This window comes from Penicillium verrucosum (genome assembly GCF_028828655.1).
Source record: "Penicillium verrucosum strain IBT 35672 chromosome Unknown utg000001l_segment0_segment0, whole genome shotgun sequence".
Taxonomy (NCBI): domain Eukaryota; kingdom Fungi; phylum Ascomycota; class Eurotiomycetes; order Eurotiales; family Aspergillaceae; genus Penicillium; species Penicillium verrucosum.
In genome coordinates, this window is record NW_026643210.1 from 5,455,074 (window position 1) to 5,480,560 (window position 25,487).

At 47.8% G+C, this 25,487-nt stretch overlaps 11 protein-coding genes across 11 annotated transcripts; 5 read left to right on the plus strand and 6 right to left on the minus strand.

The window, feature by feature from the left end:
- Positions 1–79: 79 nt before the first annotated feature.
- Positions 80–1,106, plus strand: N7516_002012 (peroxidase; the record flags this gene model as incomplete). Its single annotated transcript, XM_057214732.1, has 2 exons — positions 80–186; positions 299–1,106. The coding sequence occupies 2 exons, from the start codon at positions 80–82 to the stop codon at positions 1,104–1,106; spliced, it is 915 nt and encodes a 304-aa protein (XP_057076615.1).
- Positions 1,107–1,660: 554 nt separating this feature from the next.
- Positions 1,661–4,996, minus strand: N7516_002013 (uncharacterized protein; the record flags this gene model as incomplete). Its single annotated transcript, XM_057214733.1, has 3 exons — positions 1,661–3,440; positions 3,509–4,436; positions 4,561–4,996. 3 exons carry the CDS (start codon positions 4,994–4,996, stop codon positions 1,661–1,663), a joined length of 3,144 nt encoding a protein of 1,047 aa, XP_057076616.1.
- A 921-nt stretch (positions 4,997–5,917) lies between these two features.
- On the plus strand, positions 5,918–7,153 carry N7516_002014 (40S ribosomal uS13 domain-containing protein; the record flags this gene model as incomplete). Its single annotated transcript, XM_057214734.1, has 4 exons — positions 5,918–5,981; positions 6,082–6,228; positions 6,378–6,543; positions 6,719–7,153. 4 exons carry the CDS (start codon positions 5,918–5,920, stop codon positions 7,014–7,016), a joined length of 675 nt encoding a protein of 224 aa, XP_057076617.1. The 3' UTR covers positions 7,017–7,153.
- Positions 7,154–7,894: 741 nt separating this feature from the next.
- Positions 7,895–9,600, minus strand: cp3 (carboxypeptidase C PRC1; the record flags this gene model as incomplete). The annotated part of the gene is made up of 2 exons (XM_057214735.1): positions 7,895–9,060; positions 9,114–9,600. The coding sequence occupies 2 exons, from the start codon at positions 9,598–9,600 to the stop codon at positions 7,895–7,897; spliced, it is 1,653 nt and encodes a 550-aa protein (XP_057076618.1).
- A 151-nt stretch (positions 9,601–9,751) lies between these two features.
- N7516_002016 (uncharacterized protein) lies at positions 9,752–10,084 on the minus strand (the record flags this gene model as incomplete). Its single annotated transcript, XM_057214736.1, has 1 exon — positions 9,752–10,084. One exon carries the CDS (start codon positions 10,082–10,084, stop codon positions 9,752–9,754), a length of 333 nt encoding a protein of 110 aa, XP_057076619.1.
- A 241-nt stretch (positions 10,085–10,325) lies between these two features.
- Positions 10,326–11,404, plus strand: N7516_002017 (guanine nucleotide exchange factor SDO1; the record flags this gene model as incomplete). Its single annotated transcript, XM_057214737.1, has 2 exons — positions 10,326–10,405; positions 10,464–11,404. The coding sequence occupies exons 1-2, from the start codon at positions 10,339–10,341 to the stop codon at positions 11,402–11,404; spliced, it is 1,008 nt and encodes a 335-aa protein (XP_057076620.1). The 5' UTR covers positions 10,326–10,338.
- Positions 11,405–11,927: 523 nt separating this feature from the next.
- Positions 11,928–13,466, minus strand: N7516_002018 (tryptophan synthase; the record flags this gene model as incomplete). The annotated part of the gene is made up of 1 exon (XM_057214738.1): positions 11,928–13,466. One exon carries the CDS (start codon positions 13,464–13,466, stop codon positions 11,928–11,930), a length of 1,539 nt encoding a protein of 512 aa, XP_057076621.1.
- A 3,496-nt stretch (positions 13,467–16,962) lies between these two features.
- Positions 16,963–17,648, minus strand: N7516_002019 (uncharacterized protein; the record flags this gene model as incomplete). Its single annotated transcript, XM_057214739.1, has 2 exons — positions 16,963–17,279; positions 17,360–17,648. 2 exons carry the CDS (start codon positions 17,646–17,648, stop codon positions 16,963–16,965), a joined length of 606 nt encoding a protein of 201 aa, XP_057076622.1.
- A 2,240-nt stretch (positions 17,649–19,888) lies between these two features.
- N7516_002020 (Major facilitator superfamily domain general substrate transporter) lies at positions 19,889–21,133 on the plus strand (the record flags this gene model as incomplete). The annotated part of the gene is made up of 1 exon (XM_057214740.1): positions 19,889–21,133. One exon carries the CDS (start codon positions 19,889–19,891, stop codon positions 21,131–21,133), a length of 1,245 nt encoding a protein of 414 aa, XP_057076623.1.
- Positions 21,134–21,242: 109 nt separating this feature from the next.
- N7516_002021 (bifunctional methylenetetrahydrofolate dehydrogenase/methenyltetrahydrofolate cyclohydrolase) lies at positions 21,243–22,279 on the minus strand (the record flags this gene model as incomplete). Its single annotated transcript, XM_057214741.1, has 3 exons — positions 21,243–21,347; positions 21,410–22,040; positions 22,101–22,279. 3 exons carry the CDS (start codon positions 22,277–22,279, stop codon positions 21,243–21,245), a joined length of 915 nt encoding a protein of 304 aa, XP_057076624.1.
- An 822-nt stretch (positions 22,280–23,101) lies between these two features.
- Positions 23,102–25,452, plus strand: N7516_002022 (FAD-NAD(P)-binding-domain-containing protein; the record flags this gene model as incomplete). The annotated part of the gene is made up of 2 exons (XM_057214742.1): positions 23,102–25,399; positions 25,426–25,452. The coding sequence occupies 2 exons, from the start codon at positions 23,102–23,104 to the stop codon at positions 25,450–25,452; spliced, it is 2,325 nt and encodes a 774-aa protein (XP_057076625.1).
- Between the last annotated feature and the right edge of the window lie 35 nt (positions 25,453–25,487).

Genomic DNA, 25,487 nt, shown 5'->3' on the forward strand with positions numbered 1-25,487 from the left:
CTCGAAAGCCGACGTTGAGTTTGTTCGATTTCCTCCCGATAAATATACCCCGGACCGCGTTATCGGCCGATACCCGACAATGAGCACCCACGACTATGACGCTGTCCGCAAGGACATTGTCGATATCCTGAAGAAGCCCGGTTATGATGATGGTAGTGCAGGGCCCGTGTTCGTCCGACTCGCATGGTAAGTAAATGTGATTTCTTGAAGCCTGATCGTTTCCCGATCGGGGCTCCCCAGATCAACGGCGATAAGCCCCTTGTCAACACAATGTCACTGACAACGATTCCACAACCAGGCACTCCTCCGGTACATATGACGCCGAATCCGACACCGGTGGTTCCAACGGAGCCGGCATGCGATACGAAGCAGAGGGTGGCGATCCCGCCAACGCTGGCCTGCAGCACGGACGAGCATTCCTAGAGCCGATTAAAGAGAAGCACCCCTGGATCACGTACTCGGATCTGTGGACACTGGCCGGCGTAGTGGCGATCAAGGAGATGGGCGGACCGGATATTCCCTGGCAAGGCGGACGAACGGATTTGATTGGCGAGACCAAGTTGCCGCCACGCGGACGTCTGCCGGACGGAGCCCAGGGCGCGGACCACCTGCGATTCATCTTCTACCGCATGGGCTTCAACGATCAGGAGATCGTAGCGCTGACGGGTGGACACAACCTTGGCCGATGCCACGGCGACCGCAGTGGATTCGAGGGTCCGTGGGTGACGAACCCGACGCGATTCTCGAACTCTTTCTTCAAATTATTGCTCCAGCTTGACTGGAAGCCTCGCAAGATGGTGTCGGGTAATACTCAGTTTGTGTATGAGGATCCTGATGCCGAGGAGGATGAGGAGCCATTAATGATGCTGCCGACTGATATGGCGCTCTCCACGGATCCGGTATTTGCCCCATGGGTTAAGCGGTATTCTGAGGATAAGGAGTTGTTCTTCGATCACTTCGCCAAGGTGTTTGCCAAGTTGGTTGAACTCGGTATCCGACGTGATGCTCAGGGTACAGTGACCAACACTGACGGTACTCTTGGTGGGTATGTGTCGGCACCGAAGAAGAGCAACACTGCAACAGGTCCGCCCAGAGCGCGTCTGTAGAGTGGCATCTTTTTGTTTGTTGTTTTTTTTTTGTTTGTTTTGTTTTGGATTAATTCCCCTCTGCGTTAGTAGATCTGGGACTGCAGAATGCAGGATTCGGGCGTGTAAATAGATCATAAATCATAGAATATGATAAAGATACTGGTAGATGGTTATTGAAGTCGAGAAATTGTAAAATGAAAAAGAAAAGAAGAGGGAGAAAGGGGAAGTCTGGGGTAGAGACTGCGGGGAAACAGGGCACGGCTATATCGGGGTGTATAATATACTATGCTAGTATGGATGTATATGATGTATACGATGTTGTAAACTTGTTTTCAAGTATTAAGATATTAAATGGGTAATTATAACTGTAGATATGTACTACACATGTATGAACTAGTTAGTTAACTAGTTAGCCAGGTATACAGACTCGGGCCTCGGGTATATCAAATAAGAGCCCGCTAATTGGCAGATGGTCATGTCGACTAGTATCAATAGTATCAGTAGTGTATATTATGTATATAGAATCTTATTAAATGAATCTAAATGGACACAAAATAGAATAATAACATAAATCAAGACAAATCTGCCTTATCGGCATCATTGCCATCATTACCATCATCAACATCATCAGCATCATCAGCATCACTATCACCAGGTCTCCAAGTTGGATCGGTATTCTTGTTCTTCGAATTCCTCAATCCAGGTCGTCTAGATACCCTCGGCTTCGCCTCTTGCTGTTTCTTCTGTTCGCCCTTCTGTCTTTGCTGTTTATAATATTCCTCTCTCGTCCATTTCGGGTCTTTCTCCTGTACCACTTCTTCACTCTCATCTTCTACCTCTACTTTCTTCTTCTTTTCGAGTTCTTTTTGCCTCTTCTGTTCCTCTTTCCTCTTCTTCTCGATCTGCTCTCTCTTTTTCTTCTCACGTTCCTCTTGCCTTTTCCGTTCAAAGAGGTCCTGATTCCTTTGCCTCTCGGCATTCTTTCGGTTAATTTCCTCCTCTCGCTCCACTTCCTCGTCGTTGTCGTCTTGGTCACTGAATCTCATCCTGGATCTGAATCCACGCACCTTCTCTATCCGCAGGGCCTGCTTCTCTCTTGGATTCAGGGCCTGCTTCGAAATAGCGTAGTTTTGCATCGCCGTCCTCTTCAGCTCATTACCGTGCCTATTACCAAAGAGTCGGCTTCGAAGCTCAGGGATAGTCTCTGCATCTGGCATGCTAATATCTGACCCAGTGCTCTTACGCTTGCGATTGCGATTGCCCAGATTGGGCGACTGGGGTGACATAGGTAGCTCGGGGAAGTCTAGAGCTCCTTCCTCGCTAGGTAAACCTGAAGGCCACATATCGGGACTTGGAGGGAGCCAGCGCGGACTCTGCATCATCGACTTAAACAGATGGTTCTTGTTGGTATTCTCAGTTGGGTCTTGATCATTGGCCAATGGATCACCAAGTCCATCCACATCCATGAATGCGGTGAAGTCGAATTCCGGAGGTGTGTGGGTGGAGTAAAGCGATGGATCAATGAGTGATGGGTCAATGACCAATGGATCAAGAAGCGCCGGGTCAATAAGCATAGGTGCCAGAGGGGGTGTGGCAGTCTGTGCAGCAGCTGGGTTGGGGGATGTTTTCGTTGTTGCCCATCCGGGGTTGAAATTGCTGAAGCGTTCACCATTATGTGAAAGTATACGAGGCCATGACTCGCGCTGCAATGGAGGAGTCGATCGCTTCCAAGGGATGTGTTCTTCGAGAACGTTTTTGTTCACGCTCAGGCAATTGCCTAACTCAAGCATCGCGTTGGTGGTCTTGGCCAAAAGGTCGGTGGTGGGATTCATGATTCGTTCATAGAAAAGGAGCGGAATAGCGTGATGGCTGACCCATTCAGTGGGTACTTTTTCTTCACGTTGAAATGCTGGGATGCCACCGACGATGACCCCGGAATTGATTTGGCTGTCGTACATCATAATATTCCCATCATCTTTCTCGCCTCGTGCCGTATCCGTCCAAAACAAACGAGCATGGGACTCGTTGTTATAGATCCCGCCAAGCCAACGATAGTGTGCGACCTGTTGCTTGTCTTCGTAGTCTATGTAATTGAACTTGAGGTTCTCTGTATGATTTCGGATTCGCGTCTTGAGATCAGAGGTCACCACCAGACGCAGCGGGAGTTGACCGATCTTTCGTTCTCCGGTAACTCCCGTCGGATCACCACACTTATTACACTTGAAAGACTTTCGTGGGTAGAAACATCGCTCGATCAACACTTGTAGATCTACTCCGTTTTCATCGCCCGGTAGGTAGCCAGGTAAAATGCACGATCCTTGATGGGAGTTGTAGAACGGAAGCGCGATCTGGCTTGGCAAGGAGTCACTCGCTCGACGTGGAAATAGCGGAATTGAGCGAAGCTTCTCGTAGCCACTGACCAAACCGCCCAGGGAGGAATCGGTTGTCCCATTTTCAAGCCGCTTGAGCCATCGATAAACATACGGAGCCACTCATCACGCACAAATATAGAAGTCTTTTCGTCGAAGGTCTCCCAGCTCGCCATTGTCACTTCGATGAATGCTTTTTCGATATCTTTGAACTCCGCTGCTCGATTATTTGCACGATCTATCTTGGTGCAACCAGCATCGAGTAGCATTCCCGCCACAATAACAGCATCTGTTGCACAAGACATTGAATCCCAGATAGGGCCGCGGCCCCGAACCGGAAATACAGGGCCATTTGGATCCCAATCAAAGGTCAATGGCGACAGCTTTACATTTAGCGTGGTGGGGAATGATCCGAGTTTCATCGAGAGAATATCATTGTAAGACTGGGCTGTCCGGTAGCGAATAGGCTTTTCAAGAGACGGAATTGTGGGATCGCGGTCCAAATCAGCATACACGATCTGCATCACAGCCCGTTCCACGAGATCCGTAATCTCTCGCGTGTCAACTGGCCCTAAAGGTTGTGGGGCAAGGGAGCTCAATTGGTGCCTTCCAATGGGAGCCACTGTATAGGAAGGTTCCAGGCCAGGCATCCAGGTGAAAGTTGTGATATCCTCAGCAGCAAAGACGGGCTCTTGAAACGGTGGAGTTGGGGAACGAGGGTAACCGCGGTAAGCAGGAGCACCGGGTGACATTTGTCTCGAGCGTTTGCGACGGAATAGCTTGTCTTCGTCTAAACCCCGTTTTTGGGCTGGTGCGGGGGCCATTATCTTCTTGCCCGGCGGATCGGTCAATGAAAAGGCCGGTGTAAATTGGACTCCAGGGTTTAGGTGATTCAAGAGATGCATGCGGAGGATTTCCTCTTGTTGCGCGGCGAGTGTTGGCGCCGGAGGTGGTGGAGGTGGGGGGTGGTGTGCACAAGCTGTCAACTGAGTACATATATTGTTGAATAAGGTAGTCGGGCATGTCTGGCGGCGCATCATGAGGGCGTATATACGCATTCAAGATATTTGTGCTCATATCTGGAGGAGTGTTGTACCACCTACTGATTGGCTTCGGGCGTGGATTGAGGTCGTATCGCAAGAGTCGTGGTCCAGTATCTCGGTTAACATTGAGCATATCTACCCAAGTCTTCGGCCGATGGCGTTCTTGCATGTAGTAGATGAGTTTGAACAGAAGCATCAGTTGAGTTTTGACATTTGGCTTCTTTCTCGTTGTCATGGCGGTGTTAGTTGGTTCATGATAATGTATTCCCCAGAAGTAATGCTTCATCAACACTCGCGCCTGTGGGAGCTTCAATAAACGAATATTACCCAATGCAACGCCTTTAAAATTGGCATTGAAATATTCCCAGTCGTCAGGTGGATTGGGAAGACGGGTAAAATCGTAAAGAGTTAAAGGTGGAGGTGGGTGTTCGAGATCCTCCGGCCTCGACGGGAAATCCGAAAGGGGAGGAATCTCGAGCGGAGAGAAATTACTCATCGTGATAAACTGAGAGTTAAGGAATCTGAAAATTCGCCACCACGGGCTCAATCAAGTGTAATATGCTAATAATGTGGTATCCTATATTGGTCTGAGGAGGTTGGAAAAAATGGACCGAAGGCCGAAATGGTGCGAACCAAGTGCTTTAATGGACAACGAGAGGCATCCATTGTCCAACGTGCCGGATTGAATGCCACCTTTCTCAACCGAAAGAAATAGAGTGGCATATTGTAGATGGTAAGCACGAGATGAAAGAACACGCCGAGCGCCCCGAATCGAATACCTATGGTAGTACCCTGTTTCTTGATGAACAAAGTATTTACATCCTAAATGAGGTATAGGACCAGGGTAGTATGAGCGTGGGGTATTCTATATTTATCACATTAGCTCAATAGTAGCTTGGTCGAGATCAAGTCCAGGGGATATCAAAGGACTGTGTAAAAATAGAAAGGCACCTCTGATATCAACGGTGGGTCGAGTGGTGGAGTTCATTGAACAAAACAAAGAACATAAGTTGTTAAATCCCAAGGCGACATAGACCGGGGCAGATCCAGCGCAGGTCGAGGTTGTTGTGGCCATGTTGCTATCTTGTTTGAGTAAGTCTCCCGGGGTCACCCGAGTCTAGAAATGACCATCAAAGTGCGTCAGTGGTTCGTGTCGAGGTAGTCCTTGATGTATCCCGCAATTGAATGGGAAACGTTTGGCATATTCTGGCTTGAAAAAGCACACGAGTTAAAGAATGTATGGGTCTGCGAGTGCCAATAGACTTAGAGATGAGATCGAATCGCTCAATCAAATATTGAAAAAAAAGATAAAAAATGGATGAAAGGAATGGCAGTGTCACAGAGTAAATTAATATGGATCTCAAAGATTACTCGAAGCACAAAGAGATACTTTGACAGTGGCTGATAACTCCAAGAATTGGGTTCGTCACAGTTTCATGTCGAGGACGAGGAAAACAAAGCCAGTCTTGTCAGGGCTTGGGGTAAGATACGTGTAAATAACATATTGAATTACCTGAATCTAACATAAAAGTTACAGTCATGTGATTTCACATGATCTGCTATCAAAGCTAACTACTTTAGGCCTAGCGCCTGACAAGCGAGCCCTCGCCCAAATCAGGTTAGCGCCACAATTACCCGATCCCACAAGCAAAGTCACATACGTTGGACTTCCTCTCTCCATCCCTCTGTCGACAACCCATCGCGATCCTCGCCCATCGCCCATCATGTGTACGTGACGACCCCTCCTTTCAGTCTGAGAGCATTATATGTTATACAACCACGAATTTGCCCAAAAAAAAGAAAAAGCTGGAAGCGGTGGAAGAGACGGCGGTTCTCGAAATTGAATGTTGGCTAACATGGAGATTTGTCGATAACAGCGCTCGTGTCCGGCGATAAGACGAACTTCCAGTTCATCTTGCGTCTGCTCAACACCAATGTTGACGGCAAGCAGAAGATCATGTACGCGCTGACCCAGATCAAGGGTGTCGGTCGCCGTTACTCAAACCTGGTCTGCAAGAAGGCCGATGTCGACCTCACCAAGCGGTACGTTCACCACAATCCCCCATCGAATACAAAATCAATCCCATCCGTTTGTTATATTGGAGGAAACACTTGAAGGAGAAATTGGCGCATTTTGGACCTGGAATCGACACGGAATATCGCACAATCAACCGCACAAATATCACAAGACCGGCAAGCTGACAAGACACTTTTATAGTGCTGGTGAGCTCACCACCGAAGAGCTCGAGCGTATCGTGACCATCCTCCAGACCCCTACGCAGTACAAGATCCCTTCGTGGTTCCTCAACAGACAGCGCGACATCACCGATGGCAAGGACACCCAGGTTGTCTCCAACGGTCTCGACTCCAAGCTCCGTGAGGATCTGGAGCGCCTCAAGAAGATCCGCTCCCACCGTGGTCTGCGTCACTACTGGGGCCTCCGTGTCCGTGGTCAACACACCAAGACCACTGGCCGCCGCGGTCGCACCGTCGGTGTCAGCAAGAAGAAGGGCTAAATTATTCTGTTCGTTTTTTTGCCGGGGGTTCTTGGAGGGATTCCGTTATTTCCGGTGTGTTTCTATGGGCACTCGTGGGATCTTTTCCCGGTTGTCAAAAATTTGAAAATGAACCATATCAATGAAATGAACCGATCTCTTCAATTTACTTTGCTCTTGGTCGTGGATTTTATGGGATCATCTGTGGATCGATTTGCCTCCTTGATGATCCTATCTGAATCTTCGGCTCTCGTAGGGTAGAATATCTTGCAAGGCTCCGTGATATACTTCGGAGAATACCTTACTGTGGGGTTGGATGTCCTAGACCGTCGACGTGGGACGAGGCCTAAGCCATCGATGAACAACTATGGGGTACTGGGGTTAATATAATTTTATCTACGCCTTATCTACGTCTATCACGGACGCTCACACTTGCATACATACATACCTACTAGGTACACTACACCCAATATATGTACACCAAGCTCAACGACCTTCTTAAGAATAATTAGCAGCTTATGCGACCTCATGCATGTTTTTTTTTTTGTAGTTTTGTTAGTGTTTTTCATGTCTTAGGAACTTCTTGGATACATATTCTTCCTAGATACCCTTTTTTTAGACAGTATAGTCAAAGTCCGAAAATGTGCAAACTACCTTCCTCTATAGTTATAACCCTTGCTCGGAGTTGAAGTCTATACAAGATTGATTAAATTCAGAGTTGTCTAGATATATACTAAACAAAAGCCAGAAAAACAGATGATATCGACTTCGGGAGTATGCGGTCTTTCTGAATTTCCCCAGGGATTGGGTGTCAAATTGTGCTAAAGTAGCCAGTCACAAGTTCAGTAACACGCAGTGCGATAAATTTATCAACGCATTGTAGCAACATGGTCAAGTGTTTAGAACCACTCGCCACCGATCCAGCGGTTGAAGAACTCCAGGCCAGATTCAGGCTGGTCCATGGGAACCATGTGACCACCGCCGAAGATACGCATGAAGGTGAAGTTGCCGTGGGACTTGATTTGGCCGATCTTCTTTCCAACGTGCTCGTTCTGCACAATCTTGAGGTCCTCAAGCTCGGCGGAAGCGAACTCCTTCTGGCCAGGCCACTCAAGGGCCTCGGACCAGGCCTTGTTGCCAAGCCAGTTGCAGATGAAGTCAGCATCACCGGCGTAGACCAAGATGGGGATCTTCTCAAGGAGACCGGGCACCAGACGGTGGTAAGGCTTGAACCAATCGCCACTGAAGAGGAAGTTACGGTTGATATCGAAGTTGCATGAGTCGTAGCCATCAACCTCAGCACCGACAGCCTCACGCACGCTCTCCTGGCCAAGGTACTCGCTGATGTAGCCCAAGCCCTTGTAGCACAGGTTGTTCTCGTCCTCACACTTGCCGCGAACATCGTAAACGTTCTGGCCGGTGCGCTGGTAGGGGCCAAGCATGGCGTTGTTGCAGTAGATCGAGGCCGGGACACAAACCCAGGGGCTCTCGCTGTTGTAGCAGGACTGGATCATGCTCTGGCAGCGGGACAGGGAGTTGTCCATGGACTGGCAGGTGATCTCATCCAAAACAGCAGGGTAACCACCTTCGCCACAGGCCATGGGGCGGTAGTACCCGTACTGAGTGAGACCGTCGGTGAGACCGTTTCCAATGAGAACAGACTTGAGGTTGATGTTGCGCTTCTTGTGGGAGAGAATCTCCGATGCCATTACAGGGATGTAGTGGCCAGCGTAGGACTCACCAGCAATGTGGAAGTCCTGCTTAGCGTACTCGGGGAATTGCTTGAAGAACAATGTGAGGAGAGCATATACGTCCTTTCCAGCAGCAACAGTATCGCTGACGGAGGAGCCACTGTAGGAGTAGCCGACATTGATAGGCTGGTCTAGGAAGATCACAGAGGCATTGTTGTTCCATGAGAAATCATTGTAAATAGGCTTGATATTAGCACCGATGGAGCTGGGACCAAGTTCCATGAACAGTCCGGTGAGGGACGAGCAGCCGGGACCGCCGTTCAGCCACAGGACAACGGGGTCATTCTTGGGGTCATTGCGAGACTCGAAGAACCCTTTTGGATGTTAGATAGATCATACAAAATGAACGGACTGTTTCCAAACTTACAGTAGAATAGGTGCTTGTCGTCCTCGTTGTCATCCAGGTAACCACTATACTGCTTCACGTCGGGATCAATGCCGAGGGCGCTAGGGTCAACCTTCTTGGCGCGAAGGTTGTAGGCCTCCAGCCTGCCGTCAACCTCGCGCTCCTTGGTGCCCTCGGCACCAGAGACCCAAATGTCTTGGACTTCGGCACCACTGACATGATAATCCCAATGCGAGTCAGGCCGGCGGGTGTGCTTCTTGGGCAGGGAAAGCAAGGGAGCGCTCTCCATAGATTCCGGGAAGTAGTTAGAGACTTCCTCCCAGAGCTGGCGAGCCTCACTAGAGAGAGACTTGAACTGGTCTTGGAGGTGCTGCAGGGGCTTGAATGCATCCGCACCCTGTTGGACTACATTCTTCGCATGCTCGCTGTGAGCTCCGAGGACCTGCTGGAAGGACGGGGAGGCGGCCGAAGCAGCTCCCACCAAGAGAGTGGCGGAAAGAACTCTCATTGCAAAGTGTGTTTGGACTTCACACCAAGAATGATGCTAATGACGAGTTGGAGATGAAGAGCAGGTACCTTGGGGTCTGGAATCAGGCACCTCTTATCAGTAACCGTTTGCAAGAATGGCTTTCCATAGTAAGGTAAAGGAAGATAATGACTTACAACTTGAAGATACCACAAGATATTTTACTTGATAATTGGAAATAAAGTTGAGGGGTTCGAAGAAGCAAGACGGTGATGTCCTGGGCTTGTGAGATGAGGAGAAGCAGGTCCCTAGGGCCGATGACGCCGGGGACAGTCGATAAGATGAGGCGGTTGGACCAATCAGGTGACTCCAAGAGGGGGCACGAGACCCCATGATCGGATGATTCAGCATGAGTCACGGGATTCCAAGGTAAGGTTACAAGCGGCACGAGCTTGTCGACTAAGCCTTTTTCGGTAAAATTTCCCTTGACGAGGGGCTCCTCCTCCTGCAAAAGGCCGTGAGGCATCAATATTGGTGCCTTAGGTTGTCAAGGATATCCGAAAAAGGAACGGCCCCCCACTTGACATCATGTGATCCATAGTAAATGCAAATCAACTTTTAATACTCCATACTCAGTTTACATATATCCTTTGTTCTTGACGGTGTCATTCATTTGGAAAGCACAGTGATAAAATCTATCTTGAATATCACAGCATTTTCTGGTGTCTTTTTTTCCCCCACTTGAAGCAACCAGTCCTCAGCGGCTTCACACATCCAAAAATGCCGATCAACCAACCCTCCAACCAGATCAAATTCACCAACGTCTCAGTAGTCCGTCTAAAGAAGGGTACACTTATGTCTAAATTATAATGCTTTGACTTTTCTAACCTTTTATCTCCATCTAGGCAAGAAGCGCTTTGAACTCGCCTGCTACAAGAACAAGCTGCTCGAATACCGATCCGGCGCCGAAAAAGACCTCGACAATGTCCTCCAAGTTCCCACCGTCTTCCTCTCCGTCTCTAAAGCACAAACAGCCCCATCAGCAGAGCTAGCAAAAGCCTTCGGGACCGGTACCCCGCGCGAGGAAGTCCTCCAGGAGATCCTCCGTAAAGGCGAAGTGCAAGTGGGCGAGCGTGAGCGCAAAGACATCCTCGAGCGAGTGGAGAAGGAAGTCCTGGATATCGTGTCAGGGCGACTAGTGGACCCCTCAACGAAGCGGGTGTACACATCTGGAATGATTCACAAGGCGTTGGATCAACTGACCTCGGCCAGCGGACAACAACAGACACAAGCGAGCGGGGAAGCGAATGGAGAAGGCGAAGATTCTCAGCCGAAGAAGCCGCTCTGGACGGGAGTTTCAGCAAACCGCTCGGCGAAGAGTCAAGCGTTGGATGCCATGAAGGCTCTTATCGCTTGGCAGCCGATCCCTGTCATGCGGGCTCGCATGCGTCTTCGTGTGACATGTCCAGTGTCCCTGCTTAAACAGTCTGTCAAGGCTGCCCCAGGTGCTGCGTCGAATAAGGAGAAGGAAGCCCCCTCTGGTGGCTCAAAGAACAACAAGAAAGGGAATAAGGGGTCGAAGAAGTCTAAGAAGGACGATTCAGACGTCGAGGCTGGTCAGTCTGATGTGGAGGTTGCACCCAAGGCTCCGAGCACTGTCAAGGACAAAATCATGGCCTTTATCGAATCGATTGAATCGCAAGAAGTGGTTGGTGGGGATGAATGGGAGATTGTTGGTTTTGCTGAGCCCGGTGCGTTCAAGGGATTGAATGAACTCGTGAGCAATGAGACCCGCGGAAGAGGGCGGGTTGAGGTTCTGGACATGTCGGTCACACATGAGGATTGAATTATGATGTTTGATTTCTCTACGGGGCTTTGCTGTACATGATATACCGACATACCGATATGACTGATGATAAAAAGTAAAAAATGAACCTTGAGATATTCTGAATTTTAACATGCCACGACTCATTCTGTCTCATTGGGGGGAATTCCTTACAACGTAGAGGTGAAAAAAAGTCTATTCTCATGGAAAAAGCAAAGATAAATGACAAGTCAAACACCCTGGAGGGAAGGAAAACATACATAGCATCAGCCATCAGCTCGTAAAAAAAAAAAGCCACTCAACATAGGAGAATGTCTTTACAGCCTTGGGAAAATCCAAGGATTTCAAGTATAATAGCATCGGGGCCTACCTACATCATTGACTCGAAACAAGAGGGCAACTAAAAATATGATACAGTAAGACTACATGTAGGATATAGACAGACAAAAGCAAGAAACTTAACGCCATAAATGAGAGAGGTTTGGGTATTCCCAACGAAAAAGAGCAAAGCAATCAATCTCGTTTTTTGTGACTCTGGAGCAACTCAGATGTCCAACCCAGGCACGCCAATATGATCACATCCAGTCACCATCAAAACCACATTCTTACCCGGGCCAAGTTCTTTAGCAAGATCTATTGTCTTGGCTACCGCGTGACTCGAGTCAAGACCGGGCAAGATCCCCTCGTGGTGCTGGAGGTTTCTAAATCCGTCCAGGGCCACCGTGTCGGTAGCCGTGGAAATTTCAATCCGGCCAGAGTCCTTCCAATGGGCGACCTCGGGGCCCACAGTAGACAGGTTCATGTCTGGTGAAATGGAATGCGAGTCAAGGATCTGGCCATCGTGATTTTGGAGCAGGAGAGTACGAGCACCTTGCAGTACTCCAAGCCCACCATCTGTCAGGGCAGCTGCTTTCGCGGCTTCCACCCCAACCAGACGAATAGATGAATCATGAAGAAACGGTCTGAAGAGACCAATTGCACCACTACCACTGCCAACGGCGGTGACGAGGGCATCCGGCTGGCGACCTACTGCCTCGTGCATTTGGGCTGCGACCTCCTCGCCTAGGAGGGATTGGAACGTGCGAGCCAGGGTCGGCAGTGGACTGGGACCCACCGGGCTACCCATGAGGTAGTAGGCAGATTCGTGATTGCAGACCGCATAGCGCAGTGCCTCTGTGATAGCAGCGCGTAGACTACCCATGCCGGAGGGGGCTCGAGCCGTCAGGACCTTAGCGCCGAGCGACTTAATCTCGAGTACGTCGTGTTCCTGGGCACTAGCATCATCTGCACCAATGACGACGACGCAACGCAATCCCAGACGTGCGCACATTGCAGCGGTGAACTTGCCATGTTTGGCCGAGGCGCAATCTGTGACGATCTCAGAGCGGCCCATCCGGCGAGCTAGCAGGAGCTGGCCGATGATGTTGCGGGTCTTGTGGCTGCCGTATTCATTTTTGTCCTCGCGCTTCAGCCAAATGGTAGCGCCTCCTGCGAAACTGGTTAACTTCCCAGCCATGTGCAGTGGCGTTGCACGGAAACGCTGGAACATGGCATATTCTTCCCAGAACGAAGGGTCTGAGACGGTGGCCTCGAAGAATGATGTCAGCTCGTATAGGAATCCCATTATTGATTCAGGGGCGAACCGACCCCCGTAGGAGCCGTAGCCATCAAATGTAACCTGAGGGGCCCGCAGACTGCCATCTACCTGCAGGATGGGGGTATACGGTGTGGTGGTGTTCAATCTCGATGTGGAGGTAGGCTTGGCAGGTGACTCGGGTGGCGTGGACGTGTTTCCAATAACGGTTGATATTGTCGTTGCTCTGGTTTCGCCATCTGAGGCGTTTGTCGACTCTGTTTGTGTACTGCTATCGCAGCTAGAGGGAGAAACTGAAGGAGTTCTGGATTTTATGCTACCAAGCCCCTCGAGGCAGGGACTGGCAACACGTGCTTGAGCAATTATTTTGCCATGAGTTCTCAAGCGAATGGGTTCTTCCACGTTTCCGGTGCCATGTGTTGTGGAATCAGTGGGTTCACATGATTTGGAAGAGGAAAAGCAAAGAAAACGGCGCAGAGAGCGGAGCATGATGTGTTTTAGTTTCGATGTAGTGATTGACAATCAAATCAGAAAAAGCCATAGAAAACAAACAGATTGAGTTCGAGGATAGAATATTCCATGTAATAGAAGTTAGGGCATTCTTCTAGTGGGCGAGAGGTGTATTAAGTATAGAGTGGATGTCCCTGCCTTGGAGCACGTCGGCATCTTTCAGCTCAGGCCAATTGAAGGGAAAGTTCAATCTAGCCGGATTGCCTTTCTTGGCTAACTACTTGGGTATGTATGTTATCTGACTGGCTCTTCTTCTTTCAATTGCAAGTGGAGTACATTTGAAGTATATGGCCGGTATTGTGACGTTTCGTAGGGGCCGTAAACAAGTACAAGCATATACAGCTGAGTGTAAATATTATTGATTCCATTCTCACAGAAGAACTATGTAGCAATGGGTAAGACTCACCTTATTTCTGTACACCATGGAACTATGTATAAGACTCTTATACTGACAGAAACAGCACGTTACAATGAGTTAGACTTCAGAGGTAAATAACTTCCTACTTGTCGATCTCCTTTCAGAAACCCTTTCCATTAGGAATCAGGTTAGAATACTCTGTACGAAATATGGAGTAGTCCAATCATTCCAAATAAGCGAAATACTTCTAGATGCAATGAACCGCAGCGGTGACGGCAGTGGGACTCAAGCCCCAACGCCAATGTGCTTAAAACCCAATCTAGTATGATCAGATTCCATATCTTAATTGAGGCGTGCAACTTTGCAGGGATCCAGCTCCTTCTGGCACCCAAGCTGATAATATTGATTATCAATGCAATTGGGGCCCGGGGGCCTCTCAAGGCAGAATCCCATATGATGCTGTGTTACACCATGCGCACTCTCAGAATAGTCTTGTTGGTGTCTCACGAAGCGAGCCTTATCTCAGTCCAAATTCAAATCCACGACGTGATTCATTCCAGGTCCCGTTCCACGTGTTACCGTTGCCGTGTCTTCCAAACGACTCAGTTTATACGGAGTACAATTATCATCACTTTATCCCAAAAATGAGACATATTAGACTCTATGCAGTTCAGGGGTATAATTCTAACAGATTATGTTTTTTCCCACTGATGGGATGCTACTATGCCCTCAATTGGCCTATGGTTCGTACTAATTCAAGGATCTCTTTCAGCCACATCTTTCATTCAAATACACATTCTGCTAGGTTTCTTTCAACGCCAAACTCTATGTTTTTAACTAGTATTCTAGAAAGTATTGGGGAAATCACTAATTCTCAATAAAAAATGCAATTCGCCGGCTAGCAGTTTTATCGTTGGGCATTGCATTTTTTTTTCTCTGTTGTATCACTATCACAGCACGTTTGGTATACGCTCATTATAAATTATCTTCATAATTTACCAAACGGAACTAGACCTCCAAGATTCACTTGTACTTTTATGGTGATCTAGTAAATAATCATCTAAATCGACCTAGGGCGAAACTGGTCATGTGATGAATTTAATGGAACATTTTTCAACCAATGGACACTCACCCAAACAGTTAAGAAGGGGTCAAACAGTTAATAAGGGGACTTTTTTAATTTCTTTCAATGGATGACGATTTTGTCGGAAAATATTAAAGTAATTATTAGCCACAATCGGAGTTGTGGAAATTTTCTGGTCAAAATGGGGATCAGGATACGAATATATATCCACAAGGCCGTCTAATGCAAACTCGGAATTTGTATAATTTATTCATTAAATAGTGTAATGTATTAAAAATTCCATTACTAGACACTAGGAGACATTGTTTTAGAACCACAAACTGTCATAACTTCAGGGCTTGGTATGAGCAATAATCTTGATGAATATATACACTGCATTTACATTCGAGACTGGGAAAGCATTTAGACAAATATAATGTAAGCTTGGCTTTCTAGCCTGAGAGTAGATATCACCAACAATACATATGAACCTATAAGAGGACCCTTGATTGCTTTGTGTAGCCTGGGCAGAAGGATATCTGAAGTAGAGTGGATGTAGGTCATGGTTAGTATGTACCCTTTATATTCATACTGCAATATAAGGACTAATACCAAAAGGCTGATTGCTTATTTGAGGATTTTGAATGATAACAGATAAACAGAGGTCTTTTGTTCTATCCTGCTTTGGGAAATGTAGATTTCTGCCGTAAGGAACATGTCCCACCTTTCCGAATGCATGGTAGAAGATGATGTAATTTGAAAACTCGACTACGTATGTAAGTAGCATTGAAAAACAGAACCAGTAAGTTGCTTCTGCCTTCTGCCTTGCAAGGAGGAGCAAAGAAACCTGAAAATGCCATAAAACTATGAACGAGATTGGTCTTTGTGACGTGTAGAGTCGGAAACCCCTAATTATTGATGTTTTCGATCATGACGTTCTTGATTAAGTTCAATCTCTCCAGCCCTATGAACTTAATACAAGAGTAGAAGCCAATTAGCAACCTGGAAACCTTGACCGTCTGTTTTCAGCGACAGGTAAACCTCGAAATCCGTGAACGGGTCGCCCCGTGCCCCGGACTCCATTACCCGGATTTTGGTGATCCGGGTCGACACATACCTAGGTATAGGGCGACAAATAAGGCATTGTATAAAGGTTGATTTGTTCCCTAACTGTTAATTTGGACTTAGTCACGTTTGAATGCATATGCACTATGTAGTATAGTTAAGTACCCGTAGCCTAAATCAATATCAAGTCAACACTAAAACATCCTCACAACCTCACAACAAAGTTATCTAACCATAACACGACTAGGGCCATCACATTTGGTATTTGCACGGACACTGTAGTCACTGAAAAGCCTATTGGAGCTGATCGTACGAATCATTACCGCAATAGAACGATATGCGATCTTGGCGCGGGGAATAAGGCTTGGCTTAGCGGGGGAGATTCTTCGAGAACAACCTTGGAACTGGAAGAATTGGGTTCTAGAGCGATCTATATAGATCGTGCGTTGTTCCCATTTGAATTAGATTACCTAGGTACATTTTGCAGTTTTATAGTTTAAGTCAAAGACCCACAAGGTTATTAGAAGCAACGGTTTAATTTTCTCTAGACCATCTAAGAGAGACATTCGTAACGTGTATATCGTGATAAGAGCAATGGCTCACGAGGCCAGGGTTGATAGTTTAAAATCAAAGCAAACCAGCGGACCCCAGCAACAAAAAATAAGAACAAACAGCAAAATCCTTAACGGGTATACGCTTAGATGCAAATGCATGACAAATGTGTGAGAAAGACCATCGCTGACCGGAGGTCCTCGGCATCTAGCGAGGAGTGACACGGTCCGCGAGGAGAGTTCAGGTGGACATCAATACTTGAGAGTGATATCGAGATATTGATGCCCGACCGTGGTAAAGGAGCAAAAAAAAAAAAAAAAAAAGGTTGAATAAATAAAAGACATCGAGTCTTGAGGAATGGAAGGGATGATTCGAAAAAAAAAGGGAACAATCTCCTGGATGTGAAGAAAGTAGGCTGGCTATCAGGGATAGATGACTCAAGCGCAGACCTGGACGGCAATCAAGGCGCGGGTAAGATCCTCGGGGGCGAAAGGGAGGTCCTTTCGGGCGGACATAACGCAAGGGGTCATAGCGGGCGAGATGGCGTGGACGAGGGGTGAAGAGTAGCGGATGGACTCCTTGAGGAAGAACTTGGGGTCCTTTGGATCTTCTGGGATCTCGTAGATAGAGCCCTCGTTTATCAGGGTCATCATTGAACCATTATAGCTGGAGGGGTCGACGACGGTGGAGGACTGAGAGCCGGAGTCGGGGCCGCGTGGCGATGATTCAGCAGGGGCCTCTTGATGGGAGGAGGCTATTGAGAAGAAAAAAAACCGTTAGAATTAATTTCCTTGGACAGGGTTGAGTATTTTGATTCGGGCTGGGAATGCGTACCTGGATCGACATCATCCGGAGACACCGAGTTGTCAGAATCGGATGGACCGGAGTAACCGCCCGAACCCTCATACGTGGCACAGGGCGAAACGGAGATTTCAAATGAACGAGTTCTTTCGACCATCGCACCCTGGAAGGACCAAGCGGCTAGACTCTTCTGGTGGGCACGATCGAAAGGACCACGAAATTTCGAAGGGGGACACTCGTGTCGTCTATAATATTCAATCTTGGGCTTTCCGTCATTTTTAGAGGAGCGGAACACCCGCTTGACCTTCTCGCGGAACGTCATATTGGAAAGAAAAAGAATTGTGAACTGGGATATTCAAGATTCAAATTCAAGAAGTTCAGAGATCAATGCGGGCGGTTCCTGGGGAAAATGCCTCTCAGTGCATACCACTCCCGGATTGGGAACGGACGCGGTGGGTGTGCAAGCACGAATAGCGGGGTTTTTGGTTCAGGAACCGTGTAATCATTCTATAATCATTCTATGATATATAGAGAGGGAGAGGAAATTACAGGAAAGTAGAAAGAAGGAATTAAAAAAAAGAAAAAAAAAGAGAAGGGGGAAATGCGGGAATTATAGTCAACGTGGATGCGACGGCAAGAGAGAGAGAGAGATAAGCCCAGGTGGGATGGATGTCCGGGTTCCCCAGAAGCGTCTCCGGTCCATATCCGGTGAGGGTATTGGGGCAAAATGGAAATCCACTTGTCTGTGCGAGAGTAATTACAACATACAACTGTTGTATACAAATATACAGAGTAGATATTATCATCTCTCATCTTATTCATCTTATTCATTTTGTTTTGGTATATGATATTGGATGTTGAACTTCAATATTAGAATATCCCCTACTTCGTATAATACTATTGTTGATTCGATTATATATCGGCAACCCCGTCAAAATCCAATCCCCGAGAAAAATGACCCGAGAACCGGCCGAGTCTGGGCCAAGAAATTGCAATGTCACTGTTACCAGTAGACGGATAGTGGTAGCCAACAGAGTCATATTGGTAGTGTGTCATAAACCAAGTATAATATTGTAAATTGTATAACTAACTAATAGTAATAGAAGTGATAAATGATGGAGATGTCAGTGGCGTCCAAAGAATGCAACGAAGGCTTCCAGAAACTCGGTGAGCCTCACGGTTACATCATTATAAAAAACCAATGTGTCACGAATTATCACCGAATTGTCATAAAATGGGTTGAGAAAGGAATAAACCGGAATCGGAGTGGAACTTTCAAAGCCTTGCCTCCACTCGGCACGCTTTTGCCGCTTTATGGCTGTCTGTGGCGGTGGTCTTGATTAATAATGCACATCTTGGCCAAATTTACATAGGAACACGGCCGGCTGGCCCAATGGCAAGGCGCTTGACTACGAATCAAGAGATTGCAGGTTCGATCCCTGCGTCGGTCAATTCTTTTTTTCCCTTTTCCTTTCCTTTTTGTTCTATTTATCTACTCAAGTCCTGTTTTGTATATTTATTTTCATATTGTTTTAATGTGAAGATTATATTGATGACATCATAGTTTATGGCATTGTTTGAGATTTCGCTGTTGGAGATGCATGTAATAACGTATAAATACTAAGGTAGAAAAGAAATCAGGCAGAATATACGTTTTTTTTGTCACTATGTTGTATATAAACCAGAATTATATGGTGGCAGAAAAGTATGGCCGAATTCAGTATCGCACCCGATCAAGAAGGCGGTAATATTAATACTCAAGCAGGTGCGAGCAACAATTCCCATGATGATTTACATACAATACACTGTATAGAGCGGTGTAGAGGGCGGTGCTAATTAAGACATCAGGCAGCAAGATCCCCTAGTAAAAGGGTGTTTGAAACCTGGCCCTATACTCCGTACTGCTACGGAGTATAGGCTGAGAAGGTCTCCAGCCCTATGCCCCAGGATTTTGCTAGTTTCCCCTCAACTGGAACCCGTTCGGAGTCCGGAGAAAAAACGATCAAGGGTCATTAGTCAAGGGAATGAGCGAGGTTCCTGATTGGTCGGGGGTCTTACAAAAGTACCTCTCTCAAGTTTCAAATCCTGCAACTGCCCCCATTCAGCCTGACGATCACCCGTTGCTTAGTATTTATTGAAATAACCAACCTTGGAAGGGATGACCGGGCATACAACATGAAGCGGGGCTTCATGTTGTATGATCCGGCTCGGAACTACTCCGAATCATTGCTTTCATTGAATCCAATTCGCACAACTCAAGAGTAGAGTTGGAGATGATCTCTCAGAACGTTTGTAAGCGATCAGTCAAGCCCTGGAGGGGAGCCCCGGATTGTGTCGAGACCCTCTGCCAAGGCCCAAGTGTGCTGCCTAATGCAATTAACAAACATACTAGTACCAGCCTAACAAATCGAGCACCCGCCAATGCAGCGTGCAGACCGTTCCCTCTTTTCTTTTATGCCCCTTTTCCCTTGATCAATCAATCTGCGTCAACTTTGATACTATCCCAGCCTGCTTGGCATTCCCGATGAATTCCCGATGAACGGAAATAATACGGAATCGAAAATGCAAGAGAGTCTATCACCGTCGCCGTCGCCGTCGCCGGTGGTCTCTCCACCGCCAGATGGGGGTGTGAAAGCCTGGACGCAGGCCGTGATGGGCCATCTGGTAGCATTCAATACTTGGGGCTATATCGCCAGCTTTGGCGTATTCCAAGCATACTACCAATCTGAACTCGGCGTTTCCCCATCGGCTATCTCGTGGGTGGGATCTGTGCAAGTTTTTCTCATTTTCTTCGTCGGGACTTTCTCCGGCCGTGCCTTGGACGCCGGTTACTTCCACCATGTGTACTACGTCGGGGTAGTCTTACAGTTGCTCGGGGTCTTCATGACTTCCCTTGCCACCCGGTATTGGCAGCTTTTTCTCGCTCAAGGGGTCTGCACTGGCCTTGGTAGTGGTCTTCAATTTTGCCCCGTGATGGGCCTTGTCGCCACGTACTTCTCTAGTCGCAGAGTATTTGCCTTGGCATTTGGTCTCGTCGGGAGCGGGACCGGCGGTATGCTCTTCCCGGGTTTGGTGAGGACTCTTATGCCTATGATTGGATTCGGGTGGACGGTACGAGTGCTAGGCTTTGTGATGGTAGCGACAAGTATACCTACCACGTTGCTACTCCAGCCGCGACTGCCCCCGCGAAGATCGGGTCCATTGATCGATTGGGCCTCTTTTAAGGAACCTACCTATGTTCTGTTTATCCTCGGCATGTTCTTAAACTTCTGGGGGCTTTACTTCGCATTCTACTATATCGGGGCCTTTGGTCGTACCGTTCTAGGCTTGACCTACTCAGACTCAACCACACTGATCATCGTGACCAACGGTGCAGGGATTCTCGGCCGGCTCATCCCTGCTTACCTAGCGGATCGCTATTTTGGGCCTCTAAACGTCATTATCCCTCTAAGTATTGGAGCTAGTGTGATGATGTTTTGTTGGGCTGCAGTGGACTCAACCGCAGGGCTCTATGTTTTTGCTGTCTTATATGGCATATTCTCCAATGGTGTGCAAGGCCTCTGGCCTTCGACACTCTCCAGCCTGACACCTGATCTAAGCAAGACCGGGACCCGCATCGGCATGGGGTTCACCGTTGTCAGCTTCGCCTGCTTAACGGGTCCACCTCTTGGCGGCGCTCTTATTGCAAGGTCGCATGGTTACATCGGTGCCCAGATTTGGGGAGGATTGTCGTTTATTCTGGGTGCTGTGATCCTCGTGACCGCTCGTTTGTTGAAAACCGGGACGATCATAAAGGCCAAGATTTGATCTACTTCGAAGCGGAGGAGTTCCGAGAGTCCGTGATATGTCATGAAAATAAACCATTCCAGCGCATCGCTTTATAGCAAATACGCACTATATTGTCTTTGCTTCAATATCAATTTACACAATTAAGGAGATTATTTAGCAAAGCAGCAATAGTCAGGTTTCCAACACGCGGCACGAATTTGGAGGCAATTTCAAGGACGTCTGGCTTAAAATTCTGCACCATTGATTAGGATCTTCAGTCCACGTAAGAAGGAGTGTTGGATGAGCCTTGCATACCTTGCATGAAGAAAGGTTGACGCAGATTACCCCGCTTCGAAGCCATTTCGTGTCCACCTTGAACGCAGAGTGTGGGACCGCCGAGATGATCACGCCAGACATCCTCACGGCGTCTTGCAGAGTCCATTGGGTGGCCACACTTTGCACCTTATCCACTCCATATGGTGTACTATCTAGATGAAAGAGCTGAACTCCTGTGATGTCGACACTGTAGATACGGGCACCCTGGCCCGCCAGCAAACGGGCAAGGGGGAGTCCCACGACATCAGATCGGTTAATGATACAGATCTCCCACTTCCTTAGTTGTTGCTTTGCGGGGAGTCTCTGATCGTAGATTCCAATATGACGTAGCATAAACTCGACGGCCCTTGCCGTGCATGGCACTAGTGTGGGCGCCAAACGGGTCTGCTCTGGACCCTCTGTGACTTCGGGGAATTGGAGCGAGGGCTGGCGGTTGAGAGCTTCAACGTCCTTCGCATGATTGACGATATTTTTCAGCTCCTCGTCTCTCGAGTCTCCAAATACCGGATAATACACGATGATGCCGTGGATACAGGGATTCACGTTGAGCGCCTTGATGTACGTTGCCACGTTTCCAGGCGACAAACGTATGAGACAAAAGTCCACGCCACTAAGCATTTGTAAGTTGGAGAAAATTCTGATTTTAGATGCCTAAATTTATATCACTTACACAGTCTGACAGGTTTCTCGGGTCCATTCTGCGTATTGGTGCGAGCCGGCGTCGTCGCTAGCTAAGACGCCCGCGAGACAGAGACGTTTCGGGAATTTCAGAATCCTGTCAGAAAGCTGATCATACATACTCTTGGCTAGCCTTTCTGGGAGGACTGTTTCACCAAGAGGAGTACGCATAATGATTCGTAAGGCTGACAATGTCCTTGTCAAGGATCCTCAACAACGAATAACGCAATAGACAATTGGGTAGCAATATATTGGAAGAGAGGAATCAGTCAAGCAAAGGGACACGGCTGGATTTGTATTCATTTATATATTGATAAGAACAATCCTAAGTACTAGTCCTTGCATCCAATTTGGGTAAGAAACTTCTTCTGCTGTCTCAACGGCGTACTATCTATCCTTGACACTAAGCCCTGTAATCTGAGGAGAATGTCTATTGCCGGAAAATTGTGGATTGCCACTTACAATTTCATGTCTTTAGCATTAAGTAAGAGAAACTCGTCGTTACAAGGAAATCTAGGCTGGCTGCAAATATCTCCGCTTCTTCCGCTAACCTGCATGAGCCCTATATGACGGATCTACTCTTTTGTGACGATTATTGCCCATCATTGGTGGGAAAAGCTTAATACCAATTAATTTTAGGCTTCTTTTTTCTTTTTCCAACCCTCCTCCTTGAAGCTACTCATATCCCGCACGGGATCTTACATGAAAGGGTAGTATTGATGAGCTGACTGCATAAATGTGTGGGGATCACTATATATTTATATAGTTCTTCGACTCTTGTCGAGACGATCACATCATCTTGGCCCTGCAAGTGCTCTATTGTGGAATCTGTATAGGCCAAAAAAGGTACTCCGTATTCGCGGCCTCCGTCGGTTATTTTCCCTTTTCATACTTCGTAACTAAGTAGTATTGAGATATAAAAATGGTGGATATGTCTGAGTCTCATTTCCCGAGGAACAGTCCATCAGGATTTCTTTGCCCACTTCATTCACAATGGTTCAAATATTATCTCAAAGCCCTGCCTCTTCGTCTTCGTCCTTTTCCCCACCCAACATAGTTGTGGTGGGAGGTGGTGCGAGCGGCCTTGCAGTACTCCTCCAATTGATTGAGAGGGCTAAAAGCGGCAGCCAGTTTGGAAGAGTTATCGTGTTGGAAAAGAACAAAATCCTTGGTCCGGGTCTGGCCTACTCAGACGCCTGTACTGGTACGATATTGAACATGCATACCGATACAATGGGCATATACCTCGACCAGCCGCGCCATTTTTCCCAATGGCGAACATCTTCCAAAGAAGGCGATTTTCCCTCGCGGCAAAACTACGGGGATTACCTTCAAGCTACCTGGGTCCAAGCAATGGACGCAGCTCAGCACACTGGATTAATGGTTACTGTTGTTCATGATGAGGCCAAAGGGATCGACAAAGGGGATGATGGCACCTTTTCCTTGACACTTGGAAATGGGACACGCCTCGTGTCGCCGGTCGTTGTCTTAGCTCTGGGGAATTTCACCTCAGTTTTTAATTCCCATCTCATCAACCTGCCCGGATTCTTTCAGCGCCCATGGCCCCTGCCCCAGCTAAAAGCCATCCCACCTGAATCTTCGGTCATTATCGTGGGCTCGCGATTGTCTGCCGTGGATGCTGCCACATACCTCTCCGACAACGGCCACCAAGGCACTATCACTATGATTTCACGTAGTGGTCGTCTGCCTAAAGTCCAAGGGGACCAGACTACCTATCCACGTCGTTATGCATTATATGAGCTTGCAAAACAGATTGAATTCGATCCTCATGATAGCCTTCTTCAGGTGATGAGTGGCTTAATGGATGAGCTGTCACAAGCCACAAACGGTGACTGGAGCTGGATTCTAGATGATTTATGCCCAGTGAACCAGATACGACATGATATCAAGGCTGCTCTCACCGGTCAAGTCCAGTGGCAGGCAGTCCTACGAGGAACGGCTCCAGTCATTGAGCGATACTGGAATTGTTTGTCTCCAACGAGCCAACAGCTATTCATGGAGAAATACCATAGTGTCTGGATGAGGTTCCGTCATGGAATGCCCGTGCAAAATGCACAGAAGGTACTCAGGATGCTGGAAACCTCCCAACTACAAGTCCTCCAAGGAGATTCGGTGAAATGGGACGGCACGTTCAAAGCACAGACTTCCGCTGGCATTGTCGAGGCCCCGTACGTAATTGAGGCCACTGGCCAAGAATGCAGACTAGAGCGCATCCACTCGCCCCTTCTCCAGTCCGCACTAAAGAACAACCTTATCACGGCTCATCCTAATGGTGGAATAGCCGTCGACTTTGATGGCTTGAGGGCTTCACCGGGGCTTTTCGCAATCGGGTCCCTCACTAGTGGCACACATTTGTATGTGAGTGCCATCGACCGGATTGCGGCCCATGCTGCTCGGATCTCCTACAGTTTGACGCAGAACCCTAGTGTGCAATCATTGCATGTGGCAATCTTCTGTGGGTCGGATCTTTTATCGCACCTCATGGTTAGCAGTCTAGTCCCTCAAATTCTCGCTGCCGGTCATGTCCCTTTCGTCTACCTGCCCAAACACAAGGGCAGCAGCAGCACTATTTCATTTGATCTCCGAGAGCTGGCCTTTTTTGAACGAGAATTGCTACAGCAGTACGTTCGGCCTTACTTCAAAGATGGGACCGTCGAAGGTGCCACAAAAAGAACAGTGGACCAAATCCGGACCACATACGGAGTTCTTGTTGAAGAGGTACCCAACGTCAACAAGATGTCCTTCATCCAGACACTTGCCAGACACCACATCAGCATTGGTTTATCAATCCGGTGCTACCAGCGCTTCAAATCGGACATCATTCGCTACTTCTCAAAGCCTCGATTTTTACTCAATCTCCACCCTGGGGTGCTTCCTGCTTATCGCGGAGTCATGACGACTGTCCGGGCTATGAAAAACAAGGAAACATACTTCGGATATTCCCTTCATGCCATCGACGAGAACTGGGACTCGGGGGATGTAATTGAAATCCGCAAGCATCCTATAGACTATTCGAAGTCGATGCTCGCGTTCATGGGAGATGTTTGTGAGATAGGAGTGGCCATGGCGATGGATGCATTCGATACTATTGCCAGAGGAAAGGAGCTATCAAGAACAGCCCAGAAGACTGAAGCAAGCGGATATTATACTTTTCCCACGAATGAGGAATTGAAAGAAATTCGGCAGGATGGGATCCGATTGGTTGATGCTGAGAGCATTGTGAAGATTGTTGTGGAATCATTTGCACCCCCAAGGAACAGGCAAAATTCCGTACGTATATTGAAGCAGCTGTGCAGGATTGGTACCGCCAGAACCTGGCTTAGAATACATTCTGTTCTGAAGAAGACTTATTTAACTT